At 41.0% G+C, this 16,443-nt stretch overlaps 1 protein-coding gene across 2 annotated transcripts in view; it reads right to left on the minus strand.

Moving 5' to 3' along the window:
• The window catches only part of STON1 (stonin 1), a 256,242-nt gene that overhangs the window by 106,836 nt on the left and 132,963 nt on the right, over positions 1–16,443 (minus strand). For both annotated transcript variants that reach the window (XM_078649631.1, XM_078649632.1), the window contains exon 2: positions 1,059–3,076. In XM_078649631.1, coding sequence (XP_078505757.1) covers positions 1,059–3,024 — 1,966 coding nt within the window. In that variant the 5' untranslated portion in view covers positions 3,025–3,076. The remainder of the gene's footprint in view (positions 1–1,058; positions 3,077–16,443) is intronic.

Raw genomic sequence — 16,443 nt, forward strand, 5'->3', positions numbered from 1 at the left:
CCCACCCTATTCCCCTAAAAACCCACTACCCGCTCCTAGAAATTATTATAGTATTTGAATACTTTTTTAAAATTATTATTTATTTTTAAAATTATTTCAATATAAATAAATACAAAATTAACATATATTTAAACAATAAATGTAGTAATAAAACATTAAAACAGTGTACATTTAACTATTAGATATTATTTATATAGATATTAATAGTCGATATCATGACAGTCGATATCATGACTGTCGATAACACAACTTTCGATATTTTTAAACTACTAGAAAAATCGATATTTTTTTCTAACGATATTACTTACTCGATATTTTTTCAATCGATATTTTTTAACATACATAAAAATCGATAAAAAATACATCGATATTACTTACCTCGATATTAATGCCATCTCGATATTCTGGAGTCGATATTATGTCCATTCGAAATAAATGACTTGATATTTAGACTGCACACCGTTTCACAGCATTACACTATTATCACTTGTGCTCTCCCCGGTTTCTTTTTCCAAGTTCGGCAACCAATATATAATATACATTGCGTTCCCCTCATCCTTTTAGGATATATAGGGAGACAATTTTTAAACTGCAGGACGTATCGGAAACATTCTGACATGTAGCTGAAGGATTCTGACATTTAGCTGAAGGATTCTGACATTTAGCTGAAGGATTCTGACATTTTACATCATAACGAACCAGTGCAGTTCACTCCTAGCCTATTGTTTGTGTAGTTGGTTTCTTTCATGTACTAAAATTGAAAAGTATCTGAAGATTGTTACCTATTTTTTTGTCATTGTTATTTTATACTGCTTTAATTGCTAATGTCTAAATAAAAATGCCATCCATTCCTGTTCTCATCCTGCTACAACTGCTAATGTCTATAGTTAGTAAAACCCAATTAAATGTTTTTAATCATCAGCCTAACCGGAAGTACAGGGTCACTAGTAGTGTGGGCCTTAATACCTTAAAAAGAAGTCAGCAGTTAGGGAATTAAATTGCAAATAATGTTTGCATATGCAACTCAGCTTAGCTTAAAGTAGCTCATGTATATTTACTTGAACTCTTATCCGGCAGGCGGTCTATCTTCCATAGGACAGCTCTGTAGGCGTTCTCATACTTTGCAGTCCCGACGGTGACTTGTATGACTGGCTCAGATTCGGCCTCGTAAGCCGAGCCCAGGCACGTCTTCCGGTTCATTTTAGCCTTTAGAGATTTCTGTCTTTGGATGTTTGAGGTCCAGAGCGCTTTGATCCATTCTGCAGGGACTGGAATGCGAACTGTGACGTTGTCACACGTGTTCGCGGCGTTCAGGTGTGCTAAACTGGCAGCAGGGTGGGACATGTTGAGAAAGGCTTGAAGTTCTATGTAGGCGCCCTGGACCACAACCGCGGCCTTCACTGTGAACGGGAGCTGGGCAGCATAGGGCACAGTCTTGAAACGCATCAGCTCCAGCCTGCAGGCATCGGGAGGGCAAAATTTAATGATCCTCGAACGGTGAAATTCATCTTGTCTGACACAAGCATGGAAATGGTAGTCCAGAATATCTATAAAGGTCTTGTCTGTCTCTTTTTCGAAGTAACTTCCATTTATTTGCTGAAGTTCCAGATCGTTTAAGGTGAGAAAGCATTCAGTATTACTGTGCACAAAACAAAGGCAGTATACTTGGGACACCATGGCACTTTCTATCAGTTTTCCATCTTTCGTGAACCTTCCCCAAAAGTTGTCGACTATTTCAAGTACCATTTCCTGCTCCTCGTAGTATTTCTTCTGTTTCGGAATAACTGGAAGCATCATCAGCTCCTCTTCAACTGTTGCAATGAAATCACTGAAGTCATTGAAATCTGTGGTTCCCAACTTCAACATCTGCTCAGTTTCTGCTTCATGGACAATTTCCACTTTGGGGCTATACTTTCTTTTTTCCGTATAGGACACGTGCTCAATCTTCACCGTATGGATTTTCCCGGCACCGTTAAAGGGCTCCAGCTTTGGCTCTGACAGTCTGCAGTGCGCAAGTAGCTGGAATTCCTTGAATGGTTTTTCCAGCCCCTTCTCATAGTACAGCTGCAGAATCCCCCCGGGGATCACCTTTAGATAAATGGGACCCCATTGTCGGGAGGACATCCTGTTCTTTTTTTCAGGAATGCGCAGCATCAGCGCCCATCCATCTTTCCCCTGGCTTCTGAAGAGGTTGGGAGGAACGAATGGTGGAGTGTCAGTAACAGGGTCTGTGCATTGGACGGCTACATTGGGCACTGTGTCCAAGTTACTGGTTTGCAAACATTCCAGTCTTTCACAAACATAGTTGAAAGAACATTGATTAAGACTTTTCTGGTAAGTGCACATGTCTTTTTCCTTTGCGCTGCCTTGTCGTTTAGTTTGTTTCTTGTCTTTTCCATGTGCATTTATCTCTTCAAGATTATCAGATGTCAGCCAATCTGAGGTATTCCCTTTATTCCAAAATGGACTTTCAAAAGCACAGCCATCTTGGAAATTTTTGAAAGTCTGTGGTAGTGCGGATGGGAGCTCTGGCAAATCTGGGTGCATGTGGTTAGTTTGGCTTCCATCATTTTTGCTTCCTGGTATTGAGGTGAGGGGCTTACATGAGGTATCAACACCAACAATATTTGATGAAGCAGAACGGTTTTCAGGCCCTGAGCAACCTTTCCCAGGTGGAACAGTAGGGTTAGTGCTTGGATGTACCCCAGGAAACGGATAAAGGTTATAAACATTGAACTTGGGGATAAAGGGGCTCTCTGGATAGTCTCGGACAGGGGTAGAGAGAGGAGTATTGCTAGGCGGTGTGGGACTCAAGAAGAACTCACAGAGAGGAGAAGAAAGAGGAGTGCTTCCTCCAGATGATGATACATTCGATGGTTCTTGTGCTGTTGGAAGGCAAAGCCTAAGTCCATTTGGTCTGGAAATGTCTGGATTTCTTGTCCGAAATACAAATGACTTCTGAGGAGACTGAAATGAAGGTTCCTCTTCAAAAGTGACCCAGTGGTCTGGATTCGTTGAACACATCTTTTCAGGAGACAGTTGAGGAAATGGAAAGATGTCACAGGTGCATGTGTGCCTATTAGAAGAAAAGAAAAGAGAAGTCAGCAAATGCTACAAATCAGCTGGAGTTATGATTGACTGTCTAGTTTTCAAAATAACTGCATATACTAAAATACAAGTTTATATGAAGTGGTGAAAATGTTTTGTATTGTATTGATATTTTTAAACTATGTACAACATAAAAGGGTAGTTCCTCTATAGATGGAAATTTGTATCCCTAATTTGGAATAGCTCCTCCCATTAACCATTATTAGTCCATTATACTACACTTGTAAAATCAAATGACATGATACAATTTTAGGGTATGATTTTGTTTTCCCAAATGTCTTTATTTGATTTTCTGTCATTGCATATGCAATACCATTGAACAATAAATGAGGGTGCAACTAGGCACCCAAGAACAAATACAAAACAGTAGAGGGGGTACGACCGCACCCACAAACGTTCATCTAGGTAGAACATTCAACAGCAAGGTATAACACTGGCCTTTTAGAGTACGATTGTAACTTAACACTACTAAATCATTTTTACAACCTAGCCCCTACGCTACTCTTTTAACAGGATTTAGAATGTGACTTAATCACGCCATTTTATCAATTAAAAGGCACTTCTTTTACATTTCATCAAACATAACTACAACCTCAAAGAGCAAACCATATATTCAATCATAGAACCTAAATACACAGTAATAGGTAGTAATCGACCTGCCCACTACAATGTAAGTACCTGTTACAATATGTATAAATTAAATGAAACCAGATAGAGTAGAATAGATCATGGAGCACTCAAGCTACATCTAAAAAGCACCATTAACATAGTCATCAATCCCCTACAGAAAACAGATCTCCACTCTTAGCCTTAACAATTATTAGCTCATCATACACAACATATAAAATCAAGTCTCATAATTGTATTTCAGTCTGCTGTTGTTACATCACACACCTCCCAAAACAACCTCAACACCCTTCCACCTCCATATACTGGCTCTCGTTAATCAGAATTTAAAAACATGGATTATTAACAATATAGGTCAAAATGGCAATGTCTGTACGAAATTTGCTTTAATTCCCCTGCAAATATCATCTGTATTTCCCAATGTATATAATATGACCTTCTGTGACTTAACAATTGTTTTGAGCAACATTTAATATGTAACTGTTATGCTGCAATATCAGTTACAATCTCCTTCGATATATATAAAACCCAGTCTTCATTTTTTAATCTTTCCTATACCTGCCATGTTGGGATTGGTTTGGCAGAGTTTTCTGGCTTCTGATAATATGTGAACTTCTGATTTTAGTTAGCTGTTTTTGTAGTACTCCGTGTTTGTCTTTTTTCCCCGACCAGTCAGTCACTTTTATGAAAGGTTTACACCCACATGCATCATTGTAGGAATTTGCGATTCCTAAATTGCGAAAATTAAGGAATCGCAATTTAGGAATTGCAAAATCCTATGCATCAAGAAATCGCAAACGTTTTTGCGATTCCTTAATTTTCGTTATTTGCGATACCTTAATTGCGAATCGCAATTAAGGAATCGCATTACATTGATTCCTATGGGCCTAGAGGCCCATAGGAATCAATAGGAAGGCATTTTCATTTTGCGAATTCGCAATTAAGGAATCGCAAAATGAGAATGCAATTTCAAGGGTGCACCCCTGAAATGTCACGTAAGTACATTTTACTCACACACATGTCCCAAGGGCATGTGTGTGTGTAAAATATAAGTTTCAAAAATGAACTTTTGTGCATTTTTAAAACTTTTCGCAAATTACCATGAAGGTTTACTTCATGGTAATTTTCCCCTTCCCAATTGCGAATTCGCAATTAAAAAAAATCATGCATAGCATTTAAGAAATCGCAAAAAATTGCGATTTCTGAAATTGCGAAAAATGTAAAAAAAAATGATGCATCCCAAAAAAGGTTTTTGCATTCGCAAACGGCCGAATTTTGCGATTTGCACCATTTGCGAATGCAAAAACGCTTGATGCATGTGGGTGTTAGATTCTACGTGGAATATTCAATGGGAGAGATGTCACAGTTTAACTATGCATGCTTCTAATGCAGATGATATATGTTTTTTTGTTCACATTAGCCAGACCTCAGCTTTGTCCTCGGGTGCGCCAATGTTGAGACTGCTTGACCATAAAAGTGTCCATGAAGGTGTAGGAAAAAACCTCCAAATGTAAGATCACTGATGCAACATTTCTCCCTGTGACGTGGCTATACCCGAGTTCGTTGCTTACTGGAAAACTGTAGTAAATAAGTATCCGGCACACGTTGGCGTCACCCTGGGATTGGAATCCAATACGTGTTTGTTGGGTGTTCTATGTACTAACGTTGGCAGCTCGTTCATTTACTTTACAGATATTGCTGGATAAGCGTCACATCACACAGTGATACACTGGATGACTGACGGAACCCCTAGATTTGAGGTTGGGTTAAAGATATGGCAGAATGGGCAGTGGCTGAGGAAATACAGATGTGCATGTACCGAACAGACAATGAACTGAAGCAGAGTCTGGCGTGTTGGGAAGAATGCACCAAGGATCTGATGTATCCCCAGGACACTAGAACATCATAGAGCGTAAAGTGTACTTCAAAATGTGTAGAGCAGGATGGGCTGTTTGGGTGGTAGGTATGTCTACTCAATAACTACATACCTACGGGCATATTTACAAGGGCTTATAGCCACAGGAACGTCACTTTTTGCGACGTTCCTATGGCAATAAGCCCTTTGCCTTATTTACTTAACATGGCTTAACGCTGCCTTGTAAATAAGGCACCCTTTCATGCTGTACTTAGGGTGAAAGGAGCGGGCAATGGGTGTTGCGGTGGGCATTCTGCTGCAGCACCCATTGATTTTGATGCCCCTCCCCCGTATTTACAAGGGTGGCGTAAATATGGGACAGCGCCAAAATTAAGACCAGGGAAAACCTGCACAATGCAGCACATATAGGAGTTACAAATCACCATTAGCGATTGTTTATGTGCAGGAAGGAATGCCTTCCTGCGCATAAAGAATCATTCCCTCAATGCAGGCACCTTTGCACTATAGTGCAAGGGTGCCTGCGTTAGCACTGGGCAGCTGAGTTTAGCGCCACTGCTAGGGAAAACGCAGGGATGTGCCACTGTTAATAAGGAGCATCCATGTGTTTTTATAATGGCGGAGCGTGGCATTAGCAATATTTGCTAAATGCCATGTTTTGCCATTCACTTGTAGATATGCCCCCTTGTGTGTACGGGCACAATGAAACAATACAAGTCTGTGAGGCGATGTAAAATGTGATATCGATATGTTTATTTTTTGACAACTAGTGTTCCTTTTGAAATGCTTGTGTTATTGTGTTATTTTGATTAAAATGAATGAAAAAATCAATTCTCAGCTCAATATACAATGATAAAAGATATACTGCATTAAAAAAAAAAAAGATCCGCCAGATGTCAAGGACTTGGACTGAATTATACATGATTTTGCATGACCTGGTGGAGGGTCTAAATACCACCCAAAGATCTACCTCCTACTTTCACACTTCTCAGATTCTATAATTCTGGGCACTGGGCTGTTTCTACACTCTTGGTCCTCCTTCTGCCTTCCTTGATCTGAAAGTGATTTAATAGGTGTTTTTAATATTTTGTACACAAAAGTCTAAATGATCGACTGCTTAATAACATTTTTTTTTTAAACAAGCACATAAAGCTGTGCCCATTGTGGCTGGCAAATAGCATACCTCTTGCCTGCCACAATTTGATGTCTAACGTCTGACCCGGAAGACACCGTTCCCTGCACCAGAAGATACAATCATACGACCATTAGCAGTACCCGTGCGCTCTGTGTATGAGTGCCATAAGACAATTCATCCCCAAAACCCCTTCTGCAGTATAATGCCACTGTCTGCAGTCTCCCCTCTCTACCAAACCTCCGTATTGAGGACAGCTATTCTTCGGACTACCCTCACCTTCTCCCAGACTTGCCAACTTTAAAAATACTTTTACTGTGTGAGCCTGGGCGGGGCCTTGAATGGTCGTGGTCTGGGCTTTGAGCCATTACAACATGGCCACAGATGGAAGAGGCCAGGCATAGAGCCCACCTTCTCACAAAAACAAATAACAAAGGCTTCTGAGACTGTTGGAAATGTCCTGGATAGATTGTAGAAGCTCTGATGGACGTTGGCTGCCCAGAGCCTCCAAACATTAGCTCTTTGCATGGAGATTCAGCTCACTTTGTTCCACCATATGCTATTGGCTCTTCACTGGGAAACATTGTGCAGATAGACAATATTGTGTGACTCATGGTGACACCGTGACAATTGTCACATTTGCCTTTCCTCTTCTGCCTTCTAAAGCTTGACCCGGTCCTCCTTAATATATAACTATACTATTTATTGCTGTAGTTTGGTCCACACGCTCCCTTACTGCCTTACATCTGCACTGGTATTTTTTTCTACATTGACTGCGGTTTGAATAGTCTAGCCTTGTTTATCTTCTGAAGTATTGTGTAGCCGGCTTGCTTTTACCTCAAACACTGAAGTCTCGTCTCCTCTTACAACATTTGAAAGGATCTCGTTTACATTAGGGAGGTTTGGTTTTGCAGTTGTTAAAAAAGTGAAGAAAGTTGATCTGGTTGAGACAAAATTCCGGGTGTTGGCATCCCATGTTACTTTTCTGGCCATGCAGTCTGCTTCTCTCTACACCTATTCTTCAAGCCTTCCACCCAAGCCCATTCCCTAATCAGAGGAAAGCGGTGCCATTTCGTCAAAGATACTCACCAAATCATCCTAATGTTATACCTGTTTGGTAACCTGATATGTTAATGTTATGAAAGAGCAGTGGTGAAACACTTAATGACATTGAATGGGAAATCTGTAGGATGTTAGTCCTAGTACTGTGGTACTAAAAGATGAGCAATGACGGCCCAACCACCCGTGCAGGAAAGGACACAGCCCTAGGCTCTCTTCAATCTAATGGCCAGCCTCTTATGGTAAAGTAGCGGTGTTGAGTTTCACAGTGATTGTCTTCTGATGGCTTGTGGAGACGTGCTCCCTAGATGTTTCCCCAAGTAAACAACTCCCTTAGTGACTTATCTTAAAAAGATTGCTTACATTGACACTATGAAAAAAAAAGACAGCAGTCGTTTAGCTGAAATCTGATTTTTAACGGGCACTGATAGATTGTGCCCTGAATTTTCTCCAGTGCACACTTTCTTGCTTTGGGCTCATTTTCCTGAGTATAAGGTGCAACAAATGAGCAATGCATGAGAGGGAAGCTTGCAGACATGCACTGTTCAGATGTTGTCATTTATCATTGTACAATATTTGCCTTATTTGCACTGAGGCCAACGTTATGACAATTGTATAGTTGAAGGATGCATTTGCCACATTGACATAAAGGTCAAGCATACATGTCTTCAGGAAAATCATAGGGGACAAGATACATACAACATAGGCAAGAATTAATTGATCAGAAACTAAGTTTTATAATATACATAACAATTGTAAACTTCGATTTCATATACACGATTTGCTACATATTCATCCTTCTACTATACCGGTAATATGTATCTAGGCGCAAGTGCTTAAGCCTAGTCAGATACACTTCCCACCCACTGAAAAAATATCCTATATATTAAATAGGGTATTATAGGAGAGGGGGGATATAGCCAAGAGTCTGCCGCCTCCCTCGAGCATTGATCATGGAATCCATTACTTTGGATGTGCTATGAGGAGCGTGCTGACTGCCTGCCTTGTTCTTCAAGTCACTGCTGCTGCAGCTGCAGCTGCAGCTGGGGGAAGGGGCGGGGGCAGAGTGAGTGCCTGGAATCGCTGATGGTTCTTGTTGTCTCTTGCTTCCACGACTCATCCCCCCGACCCAGCAAACAGGGAATAGAACAAATGTAGGGCTGTAATCCACCATGGAAAAGTTTGTGGAGTGCTGAGAACCCAGGGCCAGCCTCTGTGTATGGAGCACTACCAAAGGGAAAAGAAATACCTCAGATACACAGCGCACACATCCCTTTTTGTTTCCTCGTCTCACCTTCTCACAGTGACCACTAGGTCAGTCAGTCGCTGAAACCAAAACTGGGGGAAATCAGAGCTAGAGGAAAGACAGAGCAACATTCAGTCAGGCACCCCACTATTTCAGCACTGCATCTTCCCCCATGTGGTGAGCTTGACTAATTTGCTGCTGCCATCTTGTGATGAGTGGACACTCAGCTTTTCTTTCTCTTTCAAAAGGCAAAAAGAAGTTGATAAAGATTTGCGATGTGAAGGACACAATATTGGCGGGAGCAGTGGAGCTGATGGTCCATCATGTACTCAGTTACCACAGCTTGTTCCTGGTGTTTCCACCACAGAGAGTTCTGCTAGGCCAATGCTGCGGGAAGACATACCCATTAGCTTAATGGGTTCCTCACAGCCCTCCAGACTCTGCAGTGTTTGTGATTTCATGGATCAATTATTAGCAGGGAAGCAGGAGCACAAGGGGTATGCCAGCAATCGCGCGGGGACACTCCGGTTTGAGGAACCATGCGCTTTATAAGCTAAATAATAATAATAATACCCATAGTGATAGCAGTGAGGAGGATCTTTTGTGGGATACCACAGCCCATCTTTTAACTGGGAGTTCTGACACTACAACACTCACAGAGGCAAACATAATTTAGGGTCTGAGTCAAAAGGGCCTGCCTCAACAAGTCTGTTAGTCAAATCTATGGAGCTCTCACTAACCACAGTTTAGGATCTGCTTTGCACCCACTTTGTGGAGTACTAAAAGTACAATGCTGCTCTATGAATATCCAATCTACAAACCCCAGCTGCAGTATAGAACCTGTTGAAACAAATGCAGGCACACAAACGTCTGAGGTAGATATCTGCACTCACCAACTGGAAAATGTCACAATATCTATAAGTGTAAGTAGAAGATCAGCAAAAGCAAGCTCAAATCATGTTGGGTAACCATAATGAAGGGAAAATAGAATGTGGAAGAACAACTTGTGAGTACTGGGCATTGAGGAGTTGGTGGATGGAGATGATCCACATGGATTTATCATGCATCTATTTCAGGATGCCTTCCTGTATTTACAAGAATGGCACAACGACTGCCAGATGCAAAAGGCGTACCATTTCCATTTCAAGAACCTAGGGAAAATTATAGGAATTAGTATCCAGAGCAATTCTTATTTACATAGAAAGCATAATCTTCTGGCAAGCATTATATCAAGCTGCCCGACCAAAAAGGTCAGATAAAATGGTTCCAATACAGTCGTTTTGTATTCAGGCTTCAGTTGCATGATGTTGGTAATTGTGACAGATGATACTAAGATTACAGTCCCATGGTGCACAAGTGTTTCTTCAAGAACCAGCTCACCTCAAGATCATTTACGAATCACACACTTCTATGAGCACCGCTGAGGAATGGGCTAAAACATTCATGTACTATGGTACAGATAGGACAGATTAAACAGAAGGGCATAAGGATAGTTAAATGGAATGTTAATGGGCTCTGGTCTTCAGCCAAGCTTTGTACCATAACAGAGGAGCTTGTTTTTTTCACACCTGAAATACTTTGTCCACACGAGACGCACCTGCTTGGGCAATAATATGCAAAGATAAGGAATCTGAGACTTAAAAGTTTTGGTAACTACTGATCAGGACACAGCAATGCGAGCGGTAGTTAAAAATACATGGCCATTGCATAGATTTAAAAGCAATCTCTCTGGTTGCTGGCAGGTCATATAGATTTTTAGAGACTCTGTATTTAGAAATATTTGCGCTTTTTGTGCTCCTAATATTGTCGACCCAACAACATTTCAGCAATTATTGCTTGAATTACCCACCTGGCGGAGCCCATTGATATTATGTAGAGATATTAATCTCACTATTGACCCTATCGTTGACTCATCTAGACGCAATACCGGCTATCATATTCAGCATTCTGTGGCCATTATCCTACATATCATGGGCTCTCTCAGAATTATTGAGGCCTGGCTATCCCAGAGGTCTTCACAGCTAAGATTCACCTTTTTATTACTTTTCGTAAACATGTTTTAGAATACAAGTGCATTGGGTATCTAAACGTGTAATCCCCTATACAGATACTGAGATGTATCTAGACAGAGTATCCAATCATAATCCACATTTGCTTAACATCTCAAGCAAATGGGCAAGTAAACCTCCTAGTCTGTCAAGATGGACTTTTGATAGGAATCTTCTTTGTGACTTGACTTATAAGGCTCTATGTCTAAAGTCATAGAATAATATATTTCTGATACTAATGGTCCAAAGTTGTAATGAAAAGGCCCCAATCGGTATCTGATAAGACCGAGTGGCAGTATTCGGAGATCCTCGGGTCGTGACCGCAGCGCGTACCCCAACAGCTTGAACGCTGTGGAACGTATTCCTGGAATTTAGATCCCTTATGGACAAATAATAGATTGGAATACAGACGTAGACTATTTCTCTTCTTCTTTGGACTCCAAGGACGCCATTGATTACCTCTTGATGTTCCTACGACTATATCCTCCAGAGACAACAGAAAGTTTTATTTTAAATTCTATGGGACATTAATTTGTCCATCCTCAGCGGTGACTGTACATCAGAGCTTCATTTAGACTCTTCGTTTGAAATCTCTCCTCTATAGCAGAAGCCCTGAAGAAGTCCCATGTACGGGACGAAACGCGTCGGCTGTACGGTGCTTCATCTTTTGAAAATAAAGGAACTAAACCGAAGAACCCTATTCTACTTGATTCATTGAAAACATAAATGTTGAATGTTGTGGTGCACCTGTGCTGTTATGTTTAGATAACTATGATACTCTTTTGTGTAATGAAATTCCAATCTACACATGTGGAAAAGGTTACCCCTAGCCAGAGATACAATGTTGTAAAGATTATTATTTTACTGAGATTCTTATTTCTTTTCAGATCCTTGCCTTACAATTACAGTTACACAAAACACAAAGGCATAATAGAGCAGGTCTATCATTTACTGCAGGAGAAACACTATGATAACCTACAAATGATAGTAGATAGATGGACCCAGACATTTAAAGAGCCTGTAACTATTCTTGATATAGAGCCAACTGTAGACAGGTGTCATCAACTTTTGAATGTATCAAGTCTCCAAATCCATCATTATAAGTTGATAGAAGACATATACTTTACTCCAAAATGTTTGAATGCATGGGTGTGTCTGGTTGATTTTAATTGTTTTTGTTGTCATCACACTGAAGAGGATACTGCACATATATTTTATCATTTTCCACTGCACTATATTACAGGCTTATTTGCAACAAGTCTTCCTAGAATTAAGTAAACATTTGGGCATTAATATCATATCCTCATCAAAACTGTTACTTGTATGCTCTACTCTATATGTCCCACAGACATACACTGGCATTACATTTGTAGCAATCGTTCTAGGTTGACTACAGATTGCCAAGCCATCGCTGAGATCGAAATATACCTGCAAGAAGGAAAAGGTGACATTAATTTATAGACATCTATGAATTGGAGATGCAGCGACACTAAATAGCAGTGGCCGGTCCTACCGAAGAGCAATCTGGCAGTGGCACCCTATAATTTATCATGCGCAGACACTTACAATATGAAATTCATGCTCCTTACGCAATGGCACTGTAATTGTTACTTGTGTCTCCTTTGTTTTCAGAGTATTTATCAATTATTTCCATGTGTTTGTTAAGGTATTTATTTGACACTTGCAAACGTCAACTAACCTATTCTATGTATTGGATTTAATTATTCTGATACATTTTTTTCAATAAAAGAAATAAAAAAATAATTTTGACATTTAGGGTGTGTGGGCTAATGCACTATAAATGGTATGATTTGCTCAAGATCACACAGCTGGAAGCTGAGATGTGATTGAAGTATGGTTTTATGGCTTCACAGCCTGCCACTGAGGGATACATGTGAGGTAGCCAATAAATTAAATATTAGCGATGAAATCGGTAAAGTTTTGTCTTATTGTGCATGTGAGATTCTGACAGGTTCTCTTCTTGTTGTAAGGCAATTACAAATGGACAGACCACTTCAAATGAATCTTTACGAAGGGGGTTACAATATAAACTTATGATCTCTATGCAATAACTGCCTCTGACACTGATCAATGAAACTTGATAATGACAGTTTATAATAAACTCATGTATAAGATAATGTTTTAACACAAAGTCTGAACATTGAGAGAGTGCAACACATCCCCTGGTGAGACAGTCTTATGAACAGACTTTCTTTTACACATGAGCTACAGCATAGCGCCAGGAACAGACCCTTGATAAAATCAGATGACATCTTGATCTCAGGGGATTCGTAAGCAAAAGACAGTACGGGAACCTCAAGGAATGGAAACTCTGGATGGCTATTTTGGAAAGCGAAAGACACCAGGCACAGTGCTATTTACTACAGAAGGGCATGTAAATTCTAGATATGCATACACATTAAATAATTATAGATATCATGACAAATTTCTAAAAAGTTTAAATGATTTATTTTATCTTATTCTTTTTTAGTGCTTGGTTTTTCCAGCCTCTTTCCATTTTCCATCGGCCCTTTTTAGGTTTTGCCATCCTTAATTTTTTATAGCAAGGGCTCATGTGTTCTCTCTCTGTATTCCCTGATACCCAATTTTTTCTCTATTGAGGTATTTAGCCATTTAGAACCACCAGAGAGAGTAGGGAGAGGCCGGGACTCTCAGTGGACTCAAGTCATCCGCTAGACTAGAGTAACAACACACAAAATATTGCTCAACTATTTCTAACCACTTTCTTAACAAAGACCTATTGGCATTGCCAAAGCTTGTTTGCCTTTATTACATATTTTGCGAAACCAATATACTTTTCGAAAGCCAGTAGAGTGTGATCTCAGGTCTCCTGAAGATAACTAACAAATCCTGTTGATATTTTTATACTTTAGAACCTGATTTCACACCACTGGTATAACTCTACTGGGTTGCCGGGCTGGGCTCTAGAAGTTCTTCCTTTATCCACTCCAATCTCATTTATTGAGCTAACACATGACATTCTTCGATTTGTGGTATATGTGAATAAAATCTTTTTCGAAGCGATCATTGTAATTCCCTTTCAATTCATTTTGGCTCATTTGAAAGAGTTTACTCACGGTCAAGGTACGTCCTATTTAAAGATTGAAAATGGTTTCTTTAACCTGTTTATAAGACAAATTGTAAATGCTGTATGAAGCTTAATCCGAAAAAAGATAAACATTATGCTTTCATGTAAACTACTATATTTATGGCCTATGCAGAGGTATACTTGACAAGAAACGATTAGTGATGAACTAGAGAAGGCGAGGCATCAAAAAGTTGAAGGTTCTTAGAGGGTAAATGGAGTCAAGTACAGTTCCGACGAAAGTAGACAAAACATCCACAGAATATATAGATTGAGACTAGGAAGCAGGACTGAACCGTAGAAACTAGTGTGACTTTGTCTGCTAACTGTCACTGAAGGTCCTAGCAAAAGTATGAGAAGTCAGAAGGAGAGAAGCAGAACTCTTCACAGGTAGTCATTGCCTGTGCCCAGGCGACATAATTAAAAAGCCAGAAGAAATAAAAGGTGAGGTTTATTGCCTGGAATGGGAGTGTGGACGAGGTATCATGTGAAGCTCTAGGAAAGGAAATTAGTGTTGAAATGTGGCATAGGCTAATGTCACAGATGAATATTGGAACCCTTGAGCATAGTGATATAGTCAACAACTTATCTGAGCCAAGCATGAAAGAAAGTAGGAGGCTGGAGAGGAGAGGGGCCCATAAGTTAGCAGAATATGACTAAGGAAGTTGGGGAAGGAGCGAAATTAAATTACATTTCAGTGAAATAACATGGAGCGATACTTGTAGCCAGCTAATAAGCCTAAAATAGAATACCAATTGTAGGAGAGTAGGGTCTGCTTCCTATGGTCACCCCCACTTTTTGCTGTGATTTGCTGGTTTTTCAACTTTAGTGTGGCTGTGGGCCTGCTAATCAGACCCACAGCCCAGCTGTTCTCTCTCTACATTGATACCATGTACTTTAGGTACATACTTGATTGGGTGTTGGGTCACCTCTGTGAGCCCCTGTATAGTGTACCATAGGTACCCAGGGCATAGGTGCATCCAAGGCCTACCAAGGGCTGCAGCATGCATTATGCCACCCCTGGCTGACCATCCAAACTGACACCACAGGCTGATCACTCAGCCTGGGCAAGGTGGTGTATGCACCCCTTGCTTAGATATAGTATACCTATATCTACCCTTATATATAGACACATATGTACCTATAAGTCACTCCTATGGCAGGCCTTAACAATCCTGGAGGCAGAGTATTGGTTTTATGTGAGAGGGTGCCCTATCATGAGCTGAGCCCCTCTGCAGCTTTCGGAACCATGTCCTTATAGCTGTTCTATGATATAGCCATACCATATACTCTTAAGTGCATTATAATCCTTGCGGTTAAATGCTAACTTTGCTTTGGCTTTATCAAAACATGTCGTGTAAGGTGTCAAACGCTTTAGAATACGATCCTCCCCCCCGCCAATTCTGGCGGCGTGGGTAGCATTCCACCCTTCTAGAGGGAGAAGACATGTTGGTTACTGCTTTACCCGGTTAAAGTTTAACAGAGCCTCAGCATCACAAAATGGATGCTGCTGCCACAGACACGAGTCTGACCTCCTGCTGCTGAACGAAACTCCGTCAGGGGAGGCCTGGACAATCGGTTTCCTGCCTTGGGAGGTGCTAGCACCTCCCCAGACGGGCTTTTAGTGTATTGGGGCAGGGAGGGCTGCAGAATGAGACACTGCCTGGGGCACACAAGGTGCTCTATGCATAGCCCGGTTCAAACCAGTTGCTGGGGCACTCCAGCCCCAGCTCTGGTGCGAACCTGGACAAAGAGAAAGGGGTGTAACCACCCCCTTCTCAGGGTCCACCCATAGGAGGGACCTAGCAGGTAATCCAGCCCCTTACATTGGTATAAAGTTAGGAGCTGTGTCTAAAGACATCAGATTACCCTGGAAAGAAACTACGAAATGGAACTCTTGGACTTTGACATTCTATGCTGACTAGAAGACTGAAGATCTCCCTTGTGGTCAAGTAGTGACCACCCTGTTCAAACAAGCACCACCAGTAACTTGCCGGTTTGCTTTGTCGACGCTCCCGATGGAACACGATGACTCAGCTACTCAGGCCTGGACTTCCAGACTTCTTGGACTCCGACTCACATCCACAGCAAAAATGAGACCAGTGGCGGTCACGAGAGATGTGGGACCAGGCTCCCTGGACATCCTGCAAATTGCTAACTGCATCACTCCTGAGGTAACTCGTAGTTGTGCATTGGGGCACGAGAAGCTCCAGACCCGAGCAACATCTGCACCAGAGCTCAGCC

Source organism: Lissotriton helveticus, chromosome 6 (assembly GCF_964261635.1).
Source record: "Lissotriton helveticus chromosome 6, aLisHel1.1, whole genome shotgun sequence".
NCBI lineage: Eukaryota > Metazoa > Chordata > Amphibia > Caudata > Salamandridae > Lissotriton > Lissotriton helveticus.